General features: G+C 38.7%; 2 protein-coding genes across 4 annotated transcripts; one reads left to right on the top strand and one right to left on the bottom strand.

The window, feature by feature from the left end:
* The first annotated feature begins 4,280 nt into the window (after nt 1-4,280).
* Nucleotides 4,281-18,184, top strand: LOC144633761 (kinesin-like protein KIF18A). 2 transcript variants are annotated; one of them, XM_078492630.1, is made up of 17 exons: nt 4,281-4,910; nt 5,649-5,753; nt 6,225-6,335; nt 7,397-7,594; nt 8,159-8,259; nt 11,140-11,290; nt 12,002-12,102; nt 12,474-12,582; nt 12,672-12,728; nt 12,873-13,159; nt 13,670-13,878; nt 14,280-14,884; nt 15,742-15,865; nt 16,318-16,363; nt 16,518-16,694; nt 17,144-17,187; nt 17,464-18,184. In XM_078492630.1, exons 1-16 carry the CDS (start codon nt 4,365-4,367, stop codon nt 17,178-17,180), a joined length of 2,964 nt encoding a protein of 987 aa, XP_078348756.1. In that variant the 5' UTR covers nt 4,281-4,364; the 3' UTR covers nt 17,181-17,187; nt 17,464-18,184. The 2 variants fall into 2 exon arrangements, with proteins under 2 accessions (XP_078348756.1, XP_078348755.1); XM_078492629.1 differs by lacking the exon at nt 17,144-17,187.
* Nucleotides 7,791-25,284, bottom strand: LOC144633778 (lipoyl amidotransferase LIPT1, mitochondrial-like). Of its 2 annotated transcripts, XM_078492647.1 has the most exons (12): nt 25,056-25,284; nt 24,244-24,302; nt 23,586-23,649; nt 23,203-23,223; nt 23,015-23,104; nt 22,474-22,629; nt 22,191-22,298; nt 21,499-21,714; nt 20,828-20,902; nt 19,789-19,894; nt 18,982-19,123; nt 7,791-7,931 (listed from the first exon to the last, which is right to left on the bottom strand). In XM_078492647.1, exons 1-11 carry the CDS (start codon nt 25,134-25,136, stop codon nt 18,999-19,001), a joined length of 1,101 nt encoding a protein of 366 aa, XP_078348773.1. In that variant the 5' UTR covers nt 25,137-25,284; the 3' UTR covers nt 7,791-7,931; nt 18,982-18,998. The 2 variants fall into 2 exon arrangements, with proteins under 2 accessions (XP_078348773.1, XP_078348774.1); XM_078492648.1 differs by lacking the exon at nt 24,244-24,302 and having other exon boundaries at nt 25,061-25,259.
* Between the last annotated feature and the right edge of the window lie 1,595 nt (nt 25,285-26,879).

The following is a 26,879-nucleotide window of genomic DNA, read 5'->3' as shown; positions in this document are numbered from 1 at the left end:
CGGCCGTTCACTGGGCATCACGCGTCCATCACGCGTGACCACACGCGCGATCATTTGCTTTTCCTCCGCGGGTGTTCGTTGGATGCGTTTGTGATGAAACGAAAATGAGAATATTTTCAAATTGTTGTAGGGAAAACAATTTCCTCCGCTACAGCTTGACGTGTTTACCGCAATGTGATGCTGAACGAACTCTAGGGTGCTTACCATTTGTTGGAGAGAACCGGTTGGAATGACCACTGAAAAATGGAAAGGCTTCTTTCCAAAATTAGCAAACTAACCGAAATAGATGTCGCTTACCATTTGTAGCTCAGTTTCCTGTTATTTCTTTCCGTTGGTGGGAGACCTGAAGGATGGGAGACTAGAACTGGGAAACCTTACAAATGGTAAGAAAATTTCTGACGTTCCGTAAATCTCCGAAGAGATTTTCCAGAAAAAATACTGTTCCATTTGACTTTCACCGAAACAGAGTTCTTGATTTTTCTGTTCAAGGGTCGGCATGTACGGCAACCAAATCAAAATAATTGTTTATGTTCCAAAATGACGCTAAATGGCGGTATAAAACTGCTCCGACGTCTCGGCAATACTGCGTTTGGGGGGTGGCACCCTGAAGAAGGCAGTATTGCCGAAACGTCGGAGCAGTTTTATACCGCCATTTAGCGTCATTTTGGAACATAAACAATTATTTTTAGCATAAAAGACGCTACACAGTTAAACAAATCAGAATGACAACGTCTCCCAGTTACTTTCCAGACATTTGTATTTTTTTATTGCTTGTTCAAATTCCCCTCCCCTGGCGGAAATAGTGATTAATACCGCGCATAACGATTACATTTTTTGACCAAATTCCCCTACCCCCGGGGCATAAATGGGAAAAAAATGAATAACTCAGCAAAATTGGAGAATAACGTTTACCACGGGATAAATCACTATACGGTGGATAGCGAGGCAGGTTTTGTAATCGGTTCTTGCGCAAGTGCTTTAGTTGGGGGAGCGTCTGTGCTGAACTGAACAAAGTATTCACGTACGAAATGCCTTTAGCGACGCAGTCTATATGGCGCAGCAAATATATACATATATGTACATATAAAGGTGTGAATGTAGAGAGAGAAAACAACAAAGAATAAAACGGGTTTCCCTCGCGTTGACCTCGAAGAAGACAGAAGACTACCTGTGCTGGTTGAAACATTAGCTAATAAGTTTTGCCGTCTTGCGTAGTCCTAGTCTTGCAATAAATTTGTTTAGTTTTAATGCGGGGTTTTAGCTCTCTACAAAAGTCTGCATTCGCGTCTTTGTAACTCACATAGCCACTTAAATTGAGTCGGTGATGAAGAAAATTATCATTTGAAGCCGCAATTCGTCACTTGCAATGTGGGCATTCAGGAGGAAAAATTTGTCCCCATAAAAGCCCTTTTCTAAAACAAATTAATAAAACTGCAGTAATGACGTTTATCGGTAAATGGACAGATGGAGAACTTTGTGGGATCCCGAAAAAGAGAGTGGGTACAAATTCAGTCTCCTAGCTGCCAAAGTGTAATATAATATAGACGATTTGAACAGAAAGAATAGATGTACACAGGCCAGGCTGACAACCTGACCGCCATTTCTTCGAATGTCCATATTCACCCCCACCCCCACCTCCCAAAAAAGACAGAAACAACAAAAAAAAAAAACAATAAACATACTAGTTTTAACCTGAAATAAGATGGAAAAACTTGCTCTGATTGCATCGCATACATTACACTGCATCCAGTGTATTTCTCTTCAACTATTTATCAAGAAAATTCAATGGAGAAGTTGAAAAAAATTCTCACAAACGCACACTACTTATAAGGCTAAGATCAAGCCCCGGTTGTTCAGAGGGTAGATAACACCATCTGCTACTTATTTCAACAAAAACAAACATTTGCGAAGGAAAAGCAAATGAACACGCGTGTGTATAGCTGTGTAGAGCTGTGTTGGGCTATGTATAGGCGTGTATAGCTGTGTAGGGATAGGCTATGTATCCCCTCTATGAATATCCCTATATAGGATTTAGTCAAACAACTATATGATGACTACACTACGTACTTGCCCAAGTGTACGGCTTTACCGCTGACTGAAACGGCAGGCTCAAAGGTACAAATACAACATGGCGGCTGTTTATTTTCCAGTTAAATTTATTTCATTCAAACTGGCTGAGACAAGTGTCCTTCCGTGAACTTTAAACAGCTCTTTGAATGACTTTATTGACAACCTGTTTACACCTTTCACGAAGAATGAACCACGATGTATTGGCTAAGTTCATCGCGCCTCAAAGCAACAGTACATGTCAATTGAGATCGATCGAAGGATCGAAGTGCAGCGAGGAAGAACAAATTCTTTAAAAGAAAGCATCTGTGTGTCGATAAGTGGCATGTATGTAGTATTACTTTCTTGTTTCTTAACTTTGATGTGCCTAAATGTTGAATTGAGCGAGCTTTTGAAGAAAATCTTTCGCTGCTATTTTTACATTTACTATCACAACATTGCCGAATTATATGGCTCTGAAAACGCTCCGAAAAATGCCCTAACTGCCAATCTTCGCCAATATTTTGGTTGTTATCTATAAATTTATGCTTGATTAGCTATTTCGTACCGATTTTGTGCCAAATTGAGGCAAATAAATGACTTCTGTGTTTCGGTGAATTTTGATGAAATAGCAAGAAATCGTTAAGTCACGTGTGTTTAGTTCCTCAATACTAATAGAATATTGAAGTCCCCAGACATTTTGTGGCATTTTTGTGAAGTTTAATGATGGACTTCATTACCCATGTAAGAATAATGTATATAAGTTGTTGCTCATGGGAGATATTGGGCACTAGTTAAAGGCTATTTCCAACAGTACGAAATGTGTACCTTCCAAAAGACCATTTGAGGAGAAGAAATCAAATCAGACGGTTAAAGTGAATTATTGTACTTAAAGCCTAATAACCACAGAATATAGTGCAGTGAATTTTATTTTCAGAAGTCTTTTTTTCTTGTGGAACTGGTCAATCAAAGTCAGCTAATTAAATATGCATAAATTAGTGAAAAATGGCCATTTTTGCAAAAGGTGCCATAACTTGAAGGGAATAAAATATTTTGAGCTGATGTTTTGTCACAGTAAATAGCTCACCATACCCAACATTTATGCTAAGTTTGGGCGAAATCGGTGATATGAGCTGTATCACCTGTTGCCTGTTCCTCTTATGGATACACTCTTAAGTTCCTGTGGAATATAGGTCGTCCACCAGAGATCTCCATCTTCCCCTGTCCTTGGCCACGTTTTTCAAGTTGGTTCCAACTCATCCCAGTCTGTTGTACTTCAGCCTCAGTTGATCCTTCTCCATGTTGTTTTAGGCCTTCTCGAACATGGTCCGAATGTTCCATGTTCCAATGTTAGTAATTGCCCTGGTTGAGAGAAAATTCTGCACTGTAGCTTCCATTTGGCTTTCACTACCGTGTGTCATACGCAGTCTCTGTGGGCTGCCTTCCTCTCCCAGAACATGAGTTGATGAATTTACTCTCGTTGACGTTTCTGTAGGAAATCGTAAATAATTAGCTTTAATTCGGATCATTTTTCGTTAAAATACTATCTTCCTAAAGTCTCCAGTACACTACGAGCAGTTCCTTAATTTTCTAAGTGTTAGCCAGTGGTGAAAATCACCGCGCACTCGGTATGCGGAGGGGCGGCGCCCAGTTAAGTCAGTTGACTTCTGTAACCCAAAGGAAAGTGAAGGACTAACGGATACAAGGGTGCACCTGGCTGAAAAGACGAACTGGACAGGAACATTGACAGTGAGCGCAATTGGTAGGTTTTTATTTTCGTTTCGTTTTGATAAACCATTACATGTACCTGATTTGGAAAAGCGCAACCAAATGTAAGATTTTGAGGGGTGCTCGAAAAATATTAAGCGGGATTCTGTGCCGAGGTCTAAACCCTTACCCTTTTATATGTCAGGCCTTTCGTAAAGCTAACAAAAACCAAAATACATGGAAATAGCTAGCCTTCGACGCAGGCGTTCTTTTGGCTCGAGCTTTGTTTTAAGATGCAAGAAATACAAAGTGCTAGTTGGGGGGTTTTGTAACAAATCAGTAAAATTTTCATTTCGTGAATTAGGAAACGAATTCTGAAAAGAACAAAAGTTCCTTCACTGGAACGGAAGTTTTTGACAAACTGCCTGTCCCCTCCCCTCCCTAGTAACAAAGGGCGTTGGAATAGTTCTGACCAATCAGCGAAGAGCTTGTGGTTAACGTTCGAAATTCAAATGCGTTGTCGCATGGACGCTTTGCACTTTGCAGAAAGCCGATCAATGGAAAACAACATAAGAGTCTGGAATTCGCGTTTTCAATAGAAAACAAGAAAAATGGTTGAAACCTCAGACAAAGGTCTTTCGAGGAGACGTTCTTCGTCTGCAAGACGATCGCAAGCGAATGGCGGGAAAGATAAAAACAGCAATATGAAAGTTGTTGTGCGAGTGAGGCCGGCAAACGACATGGAAATTGTCAAACAATCTTCGACTTCTGTTCGTGTTATGGACGAACGTATGCTGGTTTTTGATCCGAAAGACGATTCGCTTGACTATTTGTCGGGCAATCGACGTCGGAAACAACCACAATTTCTGACACGAAGAGCAAGGGACTTGAGGTTCATGTTTGATCGAGTGTTCGATCACGAGTCAAGCAATCGTGATGTCTTCGAGCACACGACCAAGACTATTGTGGACGGAGTTCTTGGCGGATATAACTGTACTGTGTTCGCCTATGGAGCGACAGGGGCTGGGAAAACATTCACAATGTTAGGAGATCAATCTAATCCAGGAGTTATGTTTTTAACGATGATGGAACTGTATAGCAGAATCAACGCTTGTAAAGATGAGAAGATCTCTGATGTGGCCGTCTCTTACCTTGAGGTTAGAACACAGCATAAAAACTTAGTGAATTCTACATATGCAGCTCTAAGCTATAACCTGAAGCTTAAAGCAAGGAACTAAAGCTGAATAATTTGCGGTCGAGTACTATATTGACCAACATCTAGCAGGAAATAGCGTCTACAAATTTAATTAAGCTTATTAACAACTCAAATCCTACACATATCTTTACTAACAGCAGCTTGGAACAGATAGCCTGCTTCCAGCTTTGTTAGGCTGCTCAAAATGTTATCATCGATTGTTTACTCCTAAGACCTTTTTATTCATGGTCAACTGTCTGAGAAATTAGACTTTACTGGTCGTTGCAGTTGAACTTCCTATAAGCTGCTATAAGCAGACACTCTTGACACCACAATAAGTGTCCACTTAGGAGTGGTTTCTGCTACAATCAACTCTCCCTAAAACAGACACTGTTGGGACCGTCTCCAACTGTCCGTCTTGTGGATGTGTCCCGCTTATAGAGAGTTTATGGTAATATGATTGAGAAAACTGAGGCCTATGCTGCTAGCGAGTAACTCCAGGCCTAGATTTTCAAAAGGAGGATAGTATGTTTTGTTAAGACTTATCCACTGGATAGTGATTTATCCGGTGGATAGCATTATCCACCCTTTGAACAACCAGGCCTGGTGTCCATATTATAGAGGTGTCTGTTAAGAGAGAGTTGAGTGTAAGGGGAACTACCCTTCCAGCAATCTGACACATTAACCAATTTTTCCGCAGGTTTATAATGAAACAATCCGAGACCTACTGATGCCTGGCCAGCCACTTGCTGTTCGTGAAGATCCACAAAGGGGAGTGTGTGTCAGTGGCCTTACCCTGCACAAGGTACGATATCTGGCAGGACTGCTGAAGCCCTGCCAGGGGGAGGGGGGGGTCTCGTGTCAATTGTCTAAATTTAAAAATGTTCCCTGTCGCTGTTGTATAAGGGTTGTCATTTGTCACAATTTTATTTTATGTGCTGTCGCTACTTTTTGGGCCACGTCGCTTGTCTGAATTTACCCTGGCAGGGCCTCACTGCTGATTGCTGAGTAACATTTCCTTGATCATTTTCCAAAAAAAACTTAGAGGCCATAATGAAGCTTAAATGACCAAGGTTCCACAATTAGCTGAGGAAATATCTTAACTTCAATTTATAATTGGAACTCCTCTAACATCATAAAGTGAACACTTTCCCTTATGCAAAATATCTTAACTTCAATTTACAATTGGAACTCCTTTAACATCATAAAGTGAACACTTTCCCTTTTGTGGACACTCATTGTAGCATGACTAATATTCTGTACTTTTTTGTCACAGCCTACTTCTGCTGAGGAGCTGCTAGGAATGCTGGAGTTTGGAAACAACAATCGCACTCAACATCCCACCGATGCAAATGCCCAGTCATCAAGATCTCATGCTGTTTTTCAGGTAACTGAATATTCAGTCTGTAAGATGGTTCAAGTGTGACATATTGGAAAAGTTCACCATTCTTCTCCCCAGAGCCACTTGTTCCTCATGTGCCAGGCTCAGCCGGCTAAGAGGGACAAGCGGCTCTGGGGACGAGAATGAAAAGTACACCCTCTTGACCACTCAGTGGGGTGTAAAGTGGCCTTGCTAAGTAAATTCAGGAAAAGTTGCCTCACAATATACCCAAAAGTTGCTCTAAAGTTGCTCAAATATCAAAAAGTTGCCACCAAACTTTAGAAAAGTTGCTTGCTCTCTAGAGTCTAGAGTCGTTTTGTTTTTAGATAAATACTCAAAACGTGTTTGTTTGTTTGTTTCCATTTAAATATTTTCATTAAATATTCTTACAGTCATTAAAAGAGGCCAAAAAGCCATTGTTATATGAGAAATACAAATACTTTCTTGTAATTAATATACTCTTTAAACTCAACATAAATTCAATATTAGATAAAAAAAAAAATTAAAAATAAAAATTAAAAATTAAAAAAAGGTAATAAAAATTCTTCGAAACGAAAGGACCTTTTATGGTTTGGATCGATTTTATATCAATTTGTTGCTCAAAAGTTGCCAAGCACAATCTGTTTATGCCTAGTTCTTAGGCAAGACACTTTATTCTCACAGTGCCTCTCTCCACCCAGGTGTATAAATGGGTGGTCGCAGCAAATTGTTTAGCCTTCAAATGCCAACAGATTTCTGGCTGTTGCTTCACATCACTGAAAAATTTCGTTCATAATATACAGCATATGTTATACAGTATTTTTTGGTATAAATTCTTCAGCAGTGTTAAACGGCTAGAAATCCGTCTGCATTCACAGGCTACAAATTGTTGAACAACTTGACAAAATGGTGGATGGTTAATAATCTGCAGAGGACAAGCATTCCACACAAACGAATGAATGAATATATGGAGTGGAAATACTCCCAATAGAGCTACAGTTAGCTGGGCATGAGAAACCACTAGATGCTGATTTAATATGGACTAATGCTCACATCTGAAAAAATTCTCACTGAACTTTTATTATTAGGTGTTTGTTCGACAAAAGGACAGGACAGCGGGGTTACAAACAAACTTCACAATGGGCAAGATGTCCCTGATTGATTTGGCAGGATCAGAGCGAGCCATAGTAACATCAAACAGAGGCGCACGATTCAGAGAGGGAGCCAATATTAACAAATCCTTACTTGCTCTTGGAAACTGCATTAACGCACTTGCTGATAAGGAGGTAATTAGTGAATAAGGCCTGACTTGTCACAAGTCATCTCTCATGAGAAAATTCTACTTTTAATAATTGGATCCTGTGTCTTACAATTTTCTTGTAAGAGATAATTTGGGTTGAGTCTGGAATTAGGCCCAGATAAACTATGGTACATGTAGGGAAAGGTTTACCTACGTTATTTTAAAATAAACGACAGACACCGTTTAGCTATCAAATTTCTCATTTAATCAATGTTTTCCTACATTTTCTGTTGTTCTCATTGTAAGAATTTTCTTCTCTTAAAACATTTTTCTGAGATAAACAGCTCCATCATTCTAAGTCTTATGACCTCTTTTCTTTAAATCTGTAACAAAGAAAAGAAAAAAAACATGGAAAATGTCAAGAATTAACCAAGGCGAGGAACAACAACTTGTTTATCTCAAGGATTCGAATAATACTGGATGTTTGTCATATAAAAGTTGAAGATTATTTCATCCTTAGATAACTGGGGCCAAGGGGCTGTTTGTTGTGACAAGGAAGTTAAATGGATTAAAAATTCAACCTACTTATTCAGAATTTTTCATTCTATAGAACAAAGCGGGGCACATTCCTTACAGAGACAGCAAATTAACAAGACTGCTAAAAGATTCTCTCGGAGGAAACTGCAGAACTGTTATGATTGCTGCAGTCAGGTAAGATTGAAAACATGAGTTTTTTTAAAAAAGGTTTTCCTACAGAGGCGTAAAAGCATATTCAACAATGCCGAAAGCTATATGTAATGAGGGGATTGCAGGTTTTTACTGTTGCTTATAATAGTCAACATCCATGATTGAAAGTAAATGAAGAAGCGTTCTCAAGTTGAATACTCGGAAAAAGATTTTTTTTTTGAGTTCCCCCGACGGGAGTCGAACCCATGACCTTCCAGAATACCGGTTGGACGCTCTAACCACTGAGCTATGGGAGACTCGTGGTGAGCGAGGTCATATACTAGGTTCTTATGTGTGACACATGTCCTGCCAACTGCAGGCTCAAATATGTCTAAATGAGAAATGTGGATAAATGTAAAGTGAAATGGCAACTTGGACAAAGTGAAAGTAAATGAAGAAGCGTTCTCAAGTTGAATACTCGGAAAAAGATTTTTTTTTTTTGAGTTCCCCCAACGGGAGGAAAAAAATATATATATATTTCCGAGTATTCAACTTGAGAACGCTTCTTCATTTACTTTCACTTTATCCAAGTTGCCATTTCACTTTACATTTATCAACATCCATGATTATCATAGTGTTTCACACAAAGGAAGAAGGAAGCATTGTCTTTATCGGCCGACCAGACCAACACTCAGGGTCTTAAAATAACTGAGGAGAATGTGCTGCCTTTGTAATTACATCTGCAAATGGTTAGACATTCTAGTCTTCTCGGAAAAGGACGATAAACCGTAGGTCCCGTCTCCTGTATCCTCAGTCCTATAACAGGGGACGTTAAAGAACCCACACACTATTTGCAAAGAGTAGGGCACGAAGTTCCCGGTGTTGTGGTCTGGCCTTTGTGTAGTAAATTACAGTATGTGTACAGCGCATTTGAACATTACATATGAAAAATGCGCTATATAAATTGATTATCATTATCATTATCCTTCTATTGACCCTGGCATTGTGTTCTTGGACAAGAGACTTGCTCACAGTGCCTCACTTCACCCAGAAGTATAAATGGGTACTGAGAAATTTTCAGGACAACCTAGGGGTAAACGTGCAATGGATTCACTAGCATCTCATTCAGGGAAAGCATACACTATGACAATTGCTGGTTTTCACTGTCACGCAATCAAAAAATAAATTTGAAACCATTCAACTACAGAAGCTATGAATTTCAAATATTAAAGATGATAAATAGATTCAATTTCTTCAAGTTTCGGGTCTGTGCGCTGTACCGTTCGCGAGTTATTTTCCGAACCTTTCCACGCAAATTTATAAAGCTTAGTATGGAGACGCCATAACTGTGTCCTTCCGAGGGACACAGTAATGGCCGCCGCCATGTCAGAGAAACCATCTGGAACTCAATTCTGTTTACAACAGCGGCTATCCTTCACATAAACACCACTTATTATATCTGAAATGTTCAGTCTGCACAAAATGGAGCATCCTCGGAGACCCAGGGGCAGTTAGTTGGGGCGACGGGCAGCTTATCGGGACAACGGGATTTTCGGGCGATAGTTTACAACATAGAGCGTAACAGCCCCTGGGCACTTTGTCTTACCGAACCAGTTCCAGAAGCGTTTGAACTCTTTCCTCCTGATTGGCCACAAAAATATTTTTGTGGCCAATCAGCGACGAGGACCGGCCAGGAGACTCTGATGTCTTCTTACACGAAGTTGTTTTCCTCATAGACTCGTCGTAGATGCTCTGCCCATCAATCGGATGCTATTACATGGAGAGTCTCAGAAAAAATAAGCCTTAGATGACTGCCAGTTCTACACTGTTAGTTGCGCGCTTTTTAATAGTTATTCGAGTAAACAACAATTCTTATTATTTTTCTCGGTCATTGCCCGACTTCTGGAACTTGCCACGGTCTGGGTACTTCGCTGCACGGGCCACGCGTTAGCGAAGATATCACTGTCGTCACCTATTGTTATTTTGTTGCCAGCTTGACAGTTAAAACAAAGGGTTTTTGTTTAATTTGTTGGATATTTAAATAACAAAAACAAAACTTATAAACAAGAGGTGCTCGCGTATAGCTTTAAAAACTTTTGGTTTCCTTGCGCTATGCTACATTTAACATATTCCCAGGCCTCGTTGTTTTGTTTTTGTTTTGCTTTTTTATCTGAGACGGACGGACTTAACAACGACGACGAGTCTATGAGGAAAACAACTTCGTGTAAGAAGACATCAGAGTCTCCTGGCCGGTCCTCGTCGCTGATTGGCCACAAAAATATTTTTGTGGCCAATCAGGAGGAAAGAGTTCAAACGCTTCTGGAACTGGTTCGGTAAGACAAAGTGCCCAGGGGCTGTTACGCTCTATGTTGTAAACTATCGCCCGAAATTCTCGTTGTCCCGATAAGCTGCCCGTCGCCGCAACTAACTGCCCCTGGGTCTCCGAGGATGAAAATGGAGAGGAAAGGCGTTTTTTCAAACAAAACAGCCTTGTAACGGCACTCAGCTTGATGTCGCATACGACGGAGAACTCAAATATTCAAAATGCTCTGTTTTAAAAACAAAAGGCGCTTTCGATCTGGAAATTTGCAAAAATATATATTTTTAGTTTATCTTTCGCCTAATGACAACGAAAATTTACTAGGGCTAGTGAATTTTGATTTCAGAATTTTATGACGTAACATGAAAACCAAGAATACCTGTGTAAAGCTACAGAAACAAAAATTATATTATTTACACTTATTGAGATCAATAATCACATGTTGGGGCATTATTTTATTAACATTGGCAATAACTGCATAGCATCTTGAACTCTGAAATAACATATTAATTAAAATTGTTTTTGACACTAGAAATTTTGGTAGAAGTTTACCGACATTTTAGTCGTATTGCCGAAATGTCAGTAAACTTCTATTATTTTATTAGCCCATCAGGTCTGAGTTATGAAGATACCTACAACACCTTAAAATATGCGGATCGTGCAATGAACATCACATGCAAGGTTGTTAAAAATGAACTCTCTGTGGACATGCACGTCAGTCGCTATGCTAAGATCGTAGAGGAGCTACGGATTGAGGTAACACAATTCTTGTCTTAAGAAAGCCCACTTGAAGTAAGTTTAAAAAAGAATTTGACTACAAAGTTAGTACAATGTACATCCTATGGGCTTCTTGTAATACAGACTCCTATTCCACATCATGGCCTATCATTTATCTTCAGTCCAATCCAGATTCCATAAATTCCTAGTCTCTCTTCAAGTTTTGATTTGACTCATGTTTGCACCCCTTGACAAAGAAATAAATTCCTGGAATTGCAAAATGTCTAAGGAACTGGAAGGTTACTCAGTCAACTTTCAACAATTGCAAGTCGACTGTAACCTTGAAGTTCCTTAGACAAGGGCTGGCACATTTTAAAGCATGCAGGATGATGAAAAGGCCCTTATAAATCTGTACAACATGTCATCCCTCTATCAATTCAGTTGACAACATGTAGACAACACTGCTGGCAAATCAGTCTCACATTACCTATCAATATAATGAGATAAAGATAAGATACTCATCTGGTACTTTGTTGCTGGTAACTTTGGTCGGGAGGGAGGGCTTACAGTGTGTTTCACAAAACTTTGCACAAGTAGTTTCCGAAGTATGTATGAAATTTTTGAAGATCGCTACGAACTTGGAAATTTTATTACCTTAAGTTTATGTATAAACTAAGCAATTCTTCCCCCACATGTGGCTAATCGGGGCCTAATTAGACTCATCTTTTAAATGATAATTATTTGTTTCAGATCTCAGAGCTTAAAAAGAAACTTTTTGGATATGAATCAGGACCAGCTAATATGCCAAAGAAGTCTGCTGGTTCAAGTGCACAGACAGAAGAGATACAAAGGTAACAAATAAATATTGACAGAAGTATTAAATTAACACAAATACTGTTGAACAACAAAGAACCTTATTTAGATATTACCTACACGTAAAACCCATGTTACAGCAAGTATCCTAGTAGCTGACACTCCTAGTAACAGACACCAGTGAGAGCTTGGTTGTAACTGATTGTTTTGGCATATAACTGTACACCAATTTTGATTCGTAACTGCAATGTGCAAATAAGTGCAAAATCTTTTCTTTTCTAAGGCTATGCAATCTACTTCACCTCAGTTGCCGCTGATCCCCTTGGAAACGTGTCTGCCACGACTGTTACTGACAGTAGTTCATGATATGTTAATCACAACTATTATCAATTTATTAAATATTTATCAGATTAAGTTCAAGTCTGAGAAGTGTTATGAAAGAGAGGATGGTGGTGCGAAGAAACATTATTGACATAGAAGCTGCTGAGAGAGATCTTCAAGTCAAACTTTACAGAAAGGTACAACAACTGTTCTTAGACTTCAACTTTTACATTCAACATCAATGGGATTTAATCATGGCCACTAAAAATGTTAAATTTTGTTCCAGGAGCGTTCCCTAAAAAGAGTGCAGTTTGTGTGTGTTGAAGGAGAGAAACTTGAGCAGGTATCATTAATTTTAAATGAAACTCTTTTTTTACTGTTTTACGTCCTGTGTTTAACAGGAATCACTTGAGCTTGTGTGTTCAAAAGGGTGGTAACCTTTGGGAACTGACAGTCATTTGTATATTATCCTTTTGTCAATTGGCAGGCACTATCTAAAACCCAGTTGTGTACAAGCAACACAAAAACCAAACAAAAATATCTAGCTTCAAAAAAGACAGACTTTGAGGAACAAATTGCCAAGAACAACAAGTGGATGGAGAGAATTCAATCAGAAATGCAACTTCTTGAAACTGACCTGGATGCGAAAGCTCAGCTGGAGCAATGTCAAACAGTGGTGCAGCTACAGCTGGAAAACATGGAGCTGAGAAGAAATTGTCAGCTGTATAAGAGGCATGTCCATGCACAGGAAAAAGACGCACAGAACACAGAAAGGTGAGAAACTGCAGAATCATGTTTATGTATGGTATGGAGTAACTTCAAACAATACTCCTCACCAACTGGGATCGTTTGGAACTGAGGAACAATTAATTATGCTTAAAATAGCCCACTAAAAATCATCTGTGAAGAGTGTGGTAAAGTAGGTAAAGTTTGCATTCGGTTCTGGTGGCTCATCAGGCCAGACCTTATCCCTGTTTCAGAAGCATGAAGTGACTAGAAGTATTTCTAACTCCCCCTGGACGGGATGTTAGTCATCACAGGGTTACCCCTAAGCATTAAATTTGCTGTTTCCCATTTATACACCTGGATGGAGAGAGGCACTGTCAGCTATAAAGTGTCTTGTCCAAGAACACAACGCAACAACCCTGGCCAGGGCTCGAGCCTGGGCAGCAGTCCAGAATGCAAACCACAAGCTTCCCTTTGTAATAAAATAATTTATCATATAATTTTTGTTATATGTGGAGGTGATAAAACTTGATGGTTCCCTATCAACTTTGTTTTCAGATTGGTGGAAAAGTTACTTGGCATGGTGCAGAAACAGTTTTTCCTCCTGAAGGGTGTCGGCCTTGCTACTCAAGAGTTAACAGAGGAATATGACAATGTTATTGAAACAGTGGAAAGTGGGCGTGAAGTGACCTGGGCAGACCAGAGCACAAAAGATCAAAGCAGTAGCGATAAATCAACCTTTATAAGCTTCCAGGCCACAAGCATAGGTAAGTTCACAAAATTAATTAATTATTAATTAATTTTTTCACCAATATATAAGAGCTTGGGAACTGGTGCCTTACAGGTTGGCCAGGGGCCTGAGCAATTCAGGCACAGTATCCATGGCAACCATGAGCGGGAACTGCCCCCACTAAGGTGCTTGGAAAGGAGCCCGGGAACAGGGTAACAGGGAACCTCTGACCTTCCTCCAAACAGAAAAACCCCTCAAGAAGCTGCTGTGAAAGAAATGCTGTTTTTAAGAAAAAAAAGTTTTAATGAGTACAGTGAATAGTTTCAGAGTTAGTAAGCCACTGTTAGTAGAAAAATTCAAATGTTATCAGTTGAAAAATTTTATTTAGTAATTAGAATCATTTGAGACACAAATCAATAATTGTTTTTATTATCAAAGGAACACCACTTCTACGAACACCAATCAGAAAGCGGCAATTTAACACACCTGTTGCCAACAGTGATATGATACCTTGTATGAGCACTACAAGAAGCAAACAAGTCAACAGGGCTTTCACTCACTCGGCGACAACAGAGGATCCAGTCTTTGCAAATCCCTGCATTTCTTTGACTAAAGAATTTGAAGCCATGTCATCACCAGCTAAAGTATCACGTTCATTACAAGAACAGTGCAAACAACAAAAACCCGTGATACCAAGAGAAACCACCAGTGCTCAACAAAACCGAAACATGGCAACACCTTTACGAGTACCATCTTCATTTAAAGCGCCAGATAACAACAATTTTTCATCTCCTGCAATGTTTCATTGCCAGAACAATTTAAATGAGCAATCAAAATGTTTTCCAAGAAAGTCAACTCCTCATCCTAAAGTTTGCTGGACTGATACTCCTGTTAAGGGGGAACTGTCCCCTCCACAGAAGACTCAGAACACACTGCGTAATGCCACGCCCATGAGAGAATCAATTGACTTTAATCTATCAGGAATACAGGTTCTTGGAGAATCTCCAACTGATAAAGACCAACATAAAAACTCATCAGATCAGGTAAGTATTAAACAGAGTATTTATTTTTGTGATTTATGAATAAAATTATGTTGAATGAACTTGATGCTCTTTTAGTGGCTGCCAAAAGTTGTTCTGTTGTTAGCAGACTGGCCTTGAATAACATGGCATGTACTTTCATCGTGAATACCTATTTTATTATAAGGTCCATACCTAAAATGCACGAGCTGTAAATCAACTGACAGTATATAAAAAAAATCCTGGACCTATCTAACAGTAGTAGAGTACTGACCATTCACTCTGGGGAAATGAAAACCTTATTAAGTCAAACACTTCAAAAGCAGGCTACAATAGAATCCTGATTTCTCAAAACTCCAGGGGATACAAAAACTTCCTTGAGAAATGAAAATGATAATGATAATGAATTTATATAGCGCATTTTTCATATATATATGTTCAAATGCGCTGTACACATACTGTAATTTACTACACAAGGCCAGACCACAACACCGGGAGCTTCGTGCCCTACTCTTTGCGAATAGTGTGTGGGTTCTTTAACATCCCCTGTGATAAGACTGAAGATACACGGGACCTACGGTTTATCATCCTTTTTCCAAGAAGACTAGAATGTCTAACCATTTGCAGATGCAATTACAAAGGCAGCACATTCTCCTCAGTTGAAAAATTGGGGGGGGGGGGGCAGGGGTTAAATTACAGAACTACTATTTAAGGAAAACCAATTAACTGAAGAAACCAAGGGTTTGAAGAATCGGGATTCTACTGTATATTGTAGCAACACCTAAAAAATTTAGACTGTTAAAACTGACCAATCACAGTGCACACTTTATCTATGAGATATAAATGATAGCAATTATATCAAGTTTTGTTGTTGTTTACAGTTAAGGCCGCCTCCTTCTAGAGATCCTCTGTCAACACCGCTCAGAGAATTGCCAGTTAATAAACAAAATGTGCTGAAAGATCAGTTACCATCGGTGCTTAGTCAAAGCAAACTTTTTGATAAAGGTAAGTCTGAGTTGATTTTCTGTGCAGAAGCCAGAATTTGTAAAGTTTAAAAAAACTTCGCATATTGTGACTTCAACACACAAAAGTCATTCTTAGTGTATTCCATTCGGATTTCCACAGTACATTATAATTTTGCAGAGTGTGACTCTTGGCGTTTAGTTAATGGCTGTGGCCTGTCAATTATTTGCCAATGATGGTTTTTGTTAATAACATATAAATATGGAAATGAAAGTGGCTGGTTTCTATCTTATGATGGTTAGTAACTACAGCAGAATCCTGGTTTCTCAAACCTCCAAGGAAAACAAAAATAGGTGAACTCAAGAAATCACGAGTTTAAGAAATCGAGTGAAAAAATGCAATATATCACTGAAGAAGGGAAACAATTCTGGTAGTACGTTATTGCATACAAAAACTTACAGTACTGTAATATGCTATTTCATTGTAAACTACAGATAAATCAAACAGTCACAAGAAAAGCAAGGACATGATGCCGAAAAGGTAAGTTGAAAATTCTCAACTGTAAAATGACATTAACCTGGAATCTCCGATAAATGGACTCCCTTGGGACCATTAGATATGTGCTGTACAGGGATGTCTGTGACCATGTTCCACTGTAGTTTTCAAAGTAATGAAAAATTCTTTGCTTACTTAGAGTTTGCAGTGCTACAAAAGAAAATGTGCAATCACTCCAAGTGCCATCAAGGTCTGCCAGTGTTTTAGGCCTTGACAAGTTACATTCAAAGAAAGTCAAGAAACACGTCAATGGATTGAGAAGAGCAATGAGTAACAACAGTATAGGGACAAGTAGAAACTTTGCTCCACGCACATCGTAAGTACAAGTAACAACAATGATCCGAAGTGTGCCAAATTTACATAAAAAATTTTCTATCTTTTGAAAACTGTCACTTTTGTAGAGTTTTCATGAATGATTAGAGGCTTTGTCAGATTTTATTAATTTTTGAACAGCCAAAACTCATATTTGTGTCATAGGAAACCTAGAAATAATGGTCCATTTTTTTAACAATATATTGCTATTATTGAAGCACTGAAACTGTTAACAAGCCTCTAGCTGTGGATAGCTAGGATGGAAATGGATCGCAACTTGAAAAATTGAGGCTAAACTTCAAGCTGTTTTCGCGCGTCTTTAAAGTTTGATTTCTATCTGCAAATTTAAGTTATCTTCCTTTAGATGTTCAAAACTCATGAACAAAAAAACACAGCACACATTAAACTGTCTAACCAAAATATTTTTACTATAATTTTGTACCCAACTTATAGAGCCATTTATCAGAACTTACCAAAAACAAAGATTTGATTAAAATGTAAGTGAACAAGATTTTTGTCTCTTATATCATTTATGCACAATGGACACCTTTCCCCCCTGCATCCTCTGAGGCAGTTAGTGTGGACAAGGAAAAGTCTAAACATTTCGTGTTTCCTCCTGGCATGGAAGCATGGCAAAACGAGGAATTAATTATGGAAACATGTTTCCTCGCTTTGCTGAGCTTTTAGTAACAGTTAGTATTGCTACATGTTTCCAACTCAGACATTTTAATGGGGTGCGATAACACATAATGTTATTTCTGTTAATCTTTCAGGCCGAAAAGGGGAAAGGCTGCACATTCAAGATCATTCACTGAAAGACCAAGATGGCAATAACAGCCAACTCTGGTCACAACAATATGCCACAAACTGATGAGATGACGTTCATCTTCTGGCCCTATCAATAATTATTTTAATTACCTTTCACTTGCATTATAGGAAAACCAATTATTTTTGTCCCAAAAGGAATTAGTTTCAATTGTAGTTACTAATAATAATTATTTCTTTACACTGTCAAAGAAAAATCACCCAGCAACTTAACCCTTTGGTACATGTTACAGTCTGTTATTACAAATATTGTTATTTTACAAGGTTTTTCTTCATATAGCATGACATTACTTGGCTAATTCCCACTTTTTCCTGGACAAAATGTTGGTTTAGCAGCAATGTTTGATTTTTTCAAATGAAGTAAATTGTTGTATATTTTTTGCTAATGTGTAAATACAATTTATGCTTTTAAGAAACTAGGTGAAACCAAATTTGCATCTTACATAAAGGCAAGGTTGAGAGCTTTGTTCGTTTTGTGACTAATTATCTCTTTGCTAAAATAATTTTTATATTATTAGTTTGTAAAACATTATTAATAAAATCTATGATTTTATGGCAGATGTCGACATCAGGTGATGTCAACTACTAGTTGTCATGTTACTATTTTAGTCAACAGCTTGACTGTAAAAAAATGAATAAAAAAACACAAGGTCATCAAGTTTAAAAGTTTTCTTCTTGTCCATTGCAGTTAACACCCCAATTTTTGTAAAGTTTCCTTGACAATTTCCTTAATAAGGGTACGCACGTGTAATGCCTAATACTAACAGTGGAACTTCGATTTTAAACGAACCTCTATATAGCGAAGTCCTCGATATAACGAACAATATTCTTCGCCCCAGTAATAGTAAAATGTATGAGAAAGTACCTCGATATAACGAAATCTCATTATATAGCGAACAAATTTTGCCAGTCCCTTGGCCCTTTGTTATATCGAGGTTCCACTGTACAATACACTGGTTCTCGTTAAACTGAAATGCTTGCAGCATAAAGATCAATGATGATAATCCCTTCCCTGCCTGACAGTGGGCAAATAGTGCCTCAACAGACTTGGTCATAGCTTTTCTTTTCCCCCCCCCCCCCCCGGCAGCGTGGACAAGTGCAGGGCTTTTAATAAGACCTTGCACCTGCCAGTGTTCCGGCATGTAGTCTGTTTTGAATTGCCAGCTAAAATTCAAGGGGAGATGCTCTCAGCTTCTTATAATTATCTCTGATGTGTGCCACACAAGCAACCTAAGTACTCCAAATCTTATTGAAAACCCTGCAAGTGGGTGAGTGTGTAATCGCGAGCAACCCAAATTACCTGAGAAACAGGCTAGTGGCTGAGTTGCATTGAAAAAGGGAATTATGAACTAGACTAGCCCTGCCATTCAACTGTGTCAGTGAGTCCCAGACAGCTGGCCAGTTATCAACTTGTCGTGCAAAGAAGTACACAGTATTTTTGTAATAATTATTGTAATCAGACTTACTTGATTTTATTTCTGATTTACATAACACTCACAATCCATTGTATAAACTGATAACAAAGCTGCCTATCTAGAGCTGTGAGTGATGCGGAGTTCACATGAGCCACCAAAGCTACTTCAATATCACCAGAGTCAAATCTCACACCTGGATAAACAAGAAATAGCAGATGTGTTTAATTGGTTGTTTATTTTTACCAATTTTGAAATTCAATCAGTAAGTCATAACCCAGATGTGAAATAATTTTATTTGATTAACTTTCTTCAGGACTACTATCTTGTGTAACAAAACATTGATCGACTACAATTTGTGATGAGTTATCACTGATAGTGAAACACAGAAGAGATCCAAAAATATATTTGTAAATATTCTGCTGAATTTTTTTAAGCCTCAAAGTTCAAGTTCAATATGTCTTTACAGTAAAACAGACGCCAATGGCATCAAATTTTTACAGTCATCACTTTGTTATTGTGGCAACCAAAAGTAAAACATAAAGCATTGTCTGTTAATTCTGCCTAAAACTGTCAAACACTTAGCTAAGGACTGGGACAAAGCCAAACAGGAACTGTCATGGTAAGATGAAACTCATATTTTTGAGGGCAGTTAAGTACAATCTTTAAAGACTGTTAAAGCAAGGCGCCCAAAAGTGTGACCACATTCTTTCATGCAACCACCATCCAATCAGAAGCCAAGGACAGGTTCCAGTTGACTTCTGATTGGATGGTGGTTGCACGAAAGAATGTGAATTAATTAAAGGTGGTCACACTTTTAGGCGCCTTGCTGTAAAGCATGTGAATAACAGTCTAGTTCACCTGTTAACCCACTGACAAGATCTGCTAAGACGGTACGCATTGACTCATCTTCACACTGGATATCGACGTTTTCTATCAGACCATGATAAGAAGTGACACGTACAGACTGAAAAAAAAAAAAAATTCACAAACTTTAATAATTTATTTCTAAGAGGAGTGTCAAAAATCCACTGCGTAAGGGTAAAAGAAAAGGCCGCTGTCGAGGCAAGTGGCTCATCAGGCTGGAACTTATCCCAGTTTCTGTAGGATAAGGCAGCTAGGAGTAATTTCTACTCCCCCTTGGATGAGAGGCTAATCCATCACAGGGTTACCCTCAGCAGTTAATTTGCCAGTAACCATTAATACACTTGGGTGGAGAGAGGTACAATGAGATCTCAAAAAGAGCCTTGCCTAAGAACACAACACTGCCCCAGCTAGGGCTCGAGCCCGGACCGCTTGATCTGGAGTCCAGCACTCCTCTCACTGAGTAAAAACACTAAATATTATTATATAAAAAATATATATAATAGCTAAATGTTATAAATCACAGTGAAACAGGGGCCGGTTGTTCAAAGGGTGGATAACGCTATCCACCGGATAAATCACTATCCAGTGGGTAAGTGTTGACAAACATATTACGCTTTCCACTGGATAGTGATTTATCCGGTGGATAGCGTTATCCACCCTTTGAACAACTGGGGCCAAATTTTTAAGTAATGTTTAATAAATGAGCAGCAGTGTTTTATCAAGTTTAAAACACGAGGTGCAGCCGAGTGTTTTAAACTTGATAAAACACGAAGTGCGAATTTATTGAACGGCTTAAAAATCTTCTGATGAAGATCAATTCATTCTTGCACTTATATATTTAGATTTGGGGTTATTTTGGCCTAGAAAATTGGACGTAAAGTTTAGCCGTGTCTTTATCAGATATAAAGACACTCCTTAAACATTAATTTCTTTTGTATTTTCTTTATGAATTATTAATGAGTTTTTTATTTAAGTAATCATAATAACACTTCAGAAATCTTGACAGAAAGTGAAGGTTGCTCATTTGACTTACAATATTTTTGGATGAAAAGGTTGTTGAAAAGGTGACAGTAAATCTTGGTGTTTTTCCATAAATCCACTTCCATTCCTAGAACAAAGAACATGAAAACACATTTATTTTATATACCGGTATCAGGTTACAGCAGTAAAGCAAGAAAAACATGTTAATCTTCAGCGACCATGCAATCAGTAGTTTTAACAATACACTCCAGTTTATTTGACTAAATGTGTACTGCCACTCCCAACAGATTATTTGGAAAAGGGTTGGCAGGGTTCGTAACTTTTTCAGGCCAAAAATTCAAGGACTTTTTAGGACCCTTCTTGGAAATTTCAAGGACTTTTTTTCGTGAAATTTTCCCCAAATCAACAATTTCCGGTCTGTTATGCCATTGATGTGCTTGCTGAAAAAATAAAAAAATTGCTTATTTTCGCAATGTTCTCATTGTCTTGAAGCCTTTTGATGCTCAATAAAAAAACCAACGACTTTCCAGGACCAAAAACCAATTCCAAGTACTTTCAAGGCCTTGAAATCGAACTCCTGAAATTCAGGGGTTTTCAAGACGCGTACGAACCCTGGCTTGGCCTTTAGGCTAGCCTACTAGACAACACACTTTCTGTTTAGGTTTGAGGACTGGTGGGGCTCATTTAATCCATCCAACAAAATATGGTGACTTGGAAACATACCTGAAGTTCCTCCTTCGTAGCTGTTATTCCAGGGAAATGGTCCTCTCTTGATGGATCAATGTCCCTCACCTTAATGTCCTTTCCAGGAGCATAAATTTGACAAAACATCTCAGCTATAGCTTCTTTGATAACATCAAAGTTTAGTGACGGATCTTTACTGCACAAGTTCATAACATCTGATTTCACACTTTGTGTTGCTCTACTGGAAATGTCAGTCTATAAAAAGAAATAACAACCAAAGAATATGTTACAGAACAGAAAGTGTCACTTTATTAGGGGCTTAACAATTGGAGGGAAGGTACGGTGCATTGGAGGTAAAGTCTGCATTCACGCAAAGTGTGCTCAACAGGCAGGAGCTTATCCAAGCTTCCATAGCATTAAGTGACTATGAGTTTTCGACTTTTCCCTGGATGGGATGCTAGTCCATCGCAGGGTTAGCCCAAGCATTAAATTTGCCGGTACCCATTTATACACCTGGGTGCATAGAGGAATCATCATGTGAGTCAAGAGACTTGCCCAGAACACAACAAAGTGAACAGCCAGAGCTCGAGCCCGGACTGCTCAATCTGGAGTCTTGGGCCAGCTCGCTAATCATTAGACCACCACATCTCCCACACTAACATTTTATTTTTACAACATTCAATGAAGGCAAATAAAAAGTAGGTTTGGCTGTGTATAATAATATAACTTACATAAGAAGGATGAAGAAGAAATTTGAGTAAATCTTTGTCAGCATCCAAGAGTAACGTACAGTGGTGAAATGCTATAAGTTGACCAAGCTTAGAAGAAGTACCCGAGATGTAACTACTTGGTCAAGGAATTATGTAACTCAAACATAAACAACGTACAAGTGTTATTAGACTATTTTTAATTAACCTAAAATTTTAAATTATTCCCTTAAGCCAAAGGCTGTGGTCAAAAATGGGAAATTTTCCTGAATGTAACTTACTAGTAACTTTAAAGTAAAAAGGATATTTTGAATTTTCCATCAACAAGTATGTCATCTCTAGGAGAAGCTTCAACATTCAGTTTCCATCTTTCTCGCAACACTTTCACGATAAGGGCTAAGTTTTCTTTCCGATTGTACAATTTACGAGGAGTAAAGAATGATAAATTGACATTGCCTAAATCCTGAAGATAGGAAAGAAAAAAATAACATTTTTTTTTAAAGTTACTGGTCTGATAATGTTTTGATACTATAAAATATTTCTAGTTCATTCATTAGCAAAAGATTACAGCTGAAGCCAACAATTCAAAAGATCATGTCTCAAGTACTCCAAAACTAACATGTAAACTTGTACAGGCTGCTAAGTTTTCAAATGTTTGTAGGCAGCATTATAGAAGAAGATAAGAATGGCTTTAAATTGCCTGCTTGGAGGTCCTAGAGAAAATTCATGGTGAGCTAAGTAGCAAATATGCTATATGAGGCAAATTCACCAGCTGTCGGCACATTTTAGAGCCTGCAAAGTATTAAAGGAAAACTGAAGCCAAAAATCAACTAATTAAAATTTCTTACATGATAAACTGTTCCACCTCCACTTTTTCTTCTTGCCAAATGCACATTGTATTGCTGAAGTTTCTTTAAACTGCATTCAGCCCATGGATTCTGAAAGCAAGAGGTTACGTCTATCAAGATTATTACTATAATCACCTTTACAAATTGGCAGAAAACAATTACAAATCGGCAGAGAGTTAGCATCAAACCTGATGTCTTCCTATAACAATCTGAAAAACAAAAGATTATAATAATTAAAAGAGTTTTTTTAACTTAGATGTTGTATTAAATAATGTATCATATAAGTCTGCGTAGCAAGCATTTCCGCATTTTGGGCCTGCAAAAATTGGGGGGAGGGCAAATGAGGGGATAGAGTACCCTTGTCCCAATTTTCACACAACAAAAATGTAGAAAACTCTTCATTCATGTTGTGGCATATTTGCTTGCTACATGGGTTAGTATTATAAAGGTAGCATGGCCTAACAGTTTGACTGCAAAAACACTTGCAGATACCAGAATTTAAAAAATAGAAATCAGTATATAAATTAGACATGACCATGATGACATGGTTTTTTAAAGGAAAAAAACTTACTGTGGGTTCATTTCTCCACAAGAAAAGAATTCTTTTGTTTGTTAAGTCAGCATTAAGATATATCCTGCAACAGGAAAAAATATTATGGGAAAAATGCTAAGAATTGACAATGACAATTTCAATAAAATAGTGGCTTATAAAATAAGTGTTAAAAAATCTCTAGCATTACACCCAAATATCACTCTTCCAAAATCTTGAAATAAGGTACCGCCGTAAGTTATGGATCAGTCAATTCCAAAACTACCCATTGGAGGCAAACCCCAGGCATTTGACTTTTTTTACAAAAAAAAATAATATGAAAATTCTCTCCTGGCAATGAATCCAGAATAGGGTTTGTTGAATGGAGGGGAAGGTGGAACTGTGGAATGAGGCGAGTACCATGAACATTTGTAGTAAAATATGAATGTATTATAAAATCATTAGATTGAGACTGATGTCTCTTGTTTCTTCGATACTCAATTGCCCGACCTGGTAGGTAAAGTTTTACATCAAATTCCCTGCTATACAGAGCAAAACTCAAATCAACCACCTGGGATATGTCAGGGGGGTAATGTGGGGATGGGCACTTTTGAAATTGACTGATACATTATATTTTAGTTGTCCTGTAACCACATGCAGTTAGTTATAATTAAACCAACACAATATAAAACATACTAACCAGTCTTCAAACGCTAAGTTTTCAAAAGGATTGTGTGATAATGACCTATACACTGAAACCTAACAAAAACCAAAATAAATTGCATCAAATATGATTATGCATCAGTCAAAGAGTGCCTTGGATATGACTGATACATTACTTGAGAGCTCCTTGGTTGTAAAATACATCACCTTTTTTTAATTTTCCAAATGGATATGGGTTAGTAATCTAAAGAAGGAGAAACTGGGGTATGCTGTGTCTGAATAGTGCCAGGCTGCATTCTGCATACGTTACGCTGAAGATCTTTGGTGTGGATTTGGAACTTGCGCGGCGTACTGGCATGCGATTGTAGTCGGCACCTTTTAACTAGCGTACAGATGACTTATTTTAGGTATGAATGATAAAGGGCCTAGACCTATAAAAAAAACTTGGCGTATATTCAGTATGGCATGCATGCGGATGCACCCTGGAAATAGTGTCAGGTTTCGGGGGGGGGGGGTAGGGGGAGATCCCATTCATTGTTCAGATGTAAATACCCCAGTTTCTACTTCTTCAGATAACTAATCCATATCCATTTGGAATTTAAAAAATTCTAATCAAATGACTGACCTCCCCATTTACTAGGACTTTAGGCAATTGCAAAAAGATCACCCAACCCAACCCCATTGGCCATATCCGTTCAGGGTGTATATTTTAATTTTGTTGTATGATGCTAAGAGTTGCAGCAAAATGTTTCTTGAGAGTAAGGTAGCAATGGACTACAAATTCATTATTTACTCCAACCTTAGAATTAATCAAAAAAGAAAGATGAATGAAATAAACACACGACTGACCTCACCTGTCCAATGGCAAAAAGTGCGACATTTCAAATACACAAGTTTGCAAAAATTCGTGTTACGAGTAATCCCGCGCATACTCTCGCAGAAAGAAGTTTTCTACGGCTAAAAGTAAACTTTGCAGATCCGCAAATCTCCGCAAACATGCATTCATGTCTGAGCTGAAATCATTCTCGACCCAAGAGCTATCAAGCGCACTCTGTCCGCCATTTTGGAAATTGGCGAGTTTGCGCGTGCGTAAAAACGCTTGCCCTGGCGTCCGCGAAGAGGGGCAGGGAGGGTCGGGAGGCAGGAGGGGAGGAAGTGGGTACGAAAGGGATGGGGTGTGAATTATATGTTTTCCTAGTCGAAGTATCAGTGATCCTGAGAAGACGCTTGACACTTCACATGATCACACAAGATGTTTTCATCGATTTCCGACCGCCATGTTGGTACCCCTTTGCGCGCGGCGCAAAAAATTGGTGGAAGGAGACAGGGGGGTTTGTATCTGAACCTCCCCGTCCTTTCACTCTAACCTCCCTCCCCTTTCCGTTGCGGTTCTCTCTTCTTTATCCCATATCCATTGCGAAAGAGAACGAAATGTTGCGCAAATTTTACTCTTTTTCTCCCGGTTTCCGCCACCTTAGGAATCCCGCTTCCCGCCCTTCTTTTTCCAGAGACAAGATATATAAGCAAGGCTGACACTACGAATAAATGAAAAAACGTAGTGTCAGCCTTGCTTATCTTGTCTCTGTATTTTTATTTTTGGCTGATTAGAGCTGTCGCCCGGGGGGGGCTACTCCATATAATGGCCTATACGGGAGGCTCCGCCCGAAAGGGATACCTTTTTCAGGCTTCAAGTATATAAAAGGGTAGGGATTTCAGAAGTTTAGGTATATGAAAGGGTATGTAAATCCGTCATTTAGGTTTTTAAAAGGGCCTTGAATTAAAATATTTCGAACAGACGCACTTTATGACTGTATTATTTTAATTTATAAAGCGCAACATGAAAATGACAAGAAAACGTCCTGTTCTAAGTTTATGCCAAGTCTTTTAGGTATACGAAAGGGGTACCTTTTTCAGTAAAAGGTATACGAAAGGGGTACAATTTCTGTGAAAATGGTATATAAAAGGGTAAGGGGTAAGAGCTTGGGGCGGAGCCTCCCCGTATAAAACTTTTTTGAGTGCCTCCCCCCCCCCCGGGAGCTGTCGCCAGCTCCTACGTACACTAGCAGCATTTTCGTCCGCGGTCCCTTGCTTTCTATTGTCACTTGCTTTTCCCACTTTGCTCCCCTTTTCTCCCCCCCCCCCCCCCCCCCCCCTCATACTGCATTGAGTTCTATAAATTTTTTGTGGGGCGTTTCAGAACGGTTTGATAGATAACTCGAGTACGGAATGCCGCACAGACCTCAGAGTCTAACAAGTAGATAACTGTATCTCCTAATCTTCTATGACATTTCAAATATTTTTTACTTTTTTTCCTCCTGGTTCTGGTTTTACTCTTTCGTGAAGTGACAGTTATCAAGAAACAAGGACACAAGGCATATAAGGAGAAAAAAAAAACAAAAACCGCAAGGGGGAGGCGAGGCTCTCACTACTGCCACCCTCTCCCAAATATCCTCCTGGAATTTTCAAAGGATTTTGTAAAAAAAAAAAAAACCTTTGCAGATCCGCAAATATCAGCATGTAAAATGACCAAGTCTTTACCATAGAGTCCTCGTGTTCAAGCCATTTTCTAAATTTATCTTTTTATACAGTTTGGATCAATCGCAAATGTACGCGCGGGGGTGGGGGTTAGACTTTCTAAAAGTCGTTCGCTTTTTCATTTCCGGTTTGGCGGTA

This window comes from Oculina patagonica, chromosome 12, assembly GCF_052425735.1.
Source record: "Oculina patagonica isolate OP01 chromosome 12, crgOcupat, whole genome shotgun sequence".
In the NCBI taxonomy this organism is placed as follows: domain Eukaryota; kingdom Metazoa; phylum Cnidaria; class Anthozoa; order Scleractinia; family Oculinidae; genus Oculina; species Oculina patagonica.
This window is presented reverse-complemented; position numbering and strand designations above follow the sequence as displayed.

What these genes read in the sequence shown, in the direction of transcription:
- LOC144633761 (XM_078492629.1), top strand. Translation starts at nt 4,365, where the DNA reads ATGGTTGAAACCTCAGACAAAGGTCTTTCGAGGAGACGTTCTTCGTCT. An exon ending in AAGGAGAGAAACTTGAGCAG is followed by an intron (nt 12,729 to 12,872) that starts GTATCATTAATT and finishes GTCAATTGGCAG; the next exon opens with GCACTATCTAAAACCCAGTT. An exon ending in ATAAAAACTCATCAGATCAG is followed by an intron (nt 14,885 to 15,741) that starts GTAAGTATTAAA and finishes TGTTGTTTACAG; the next exon opens with TTAAGGCCGCCTCCTTCTAG.
- LOC144633778 (XM_078492647.1), bottom strand. Translation starts at nt 25,136, where the DNA reads ATGCGCGGGATTACTCGTAACACGAATTTTTGCAAACTTGTGTATTTG. An exon ending in TTGTTGATGGAAAATTCAAA is followed by an intron (nt 22,299 to 22,473) that starts ATATCCTTTTTA and finishes CCAAGTAGTTAC; the next exon opens with ATCTCGGGTACTTCTTCTAA. An exon ending in TTCTTCTTCATCCTTCTTAT is followed by an intron (nt 21,715 to 22,190) that starts GTAAGTTATATT and finishes TTCTTTTTATAG; the next exon opens with ACTGACATTTCCAGTAGAGC.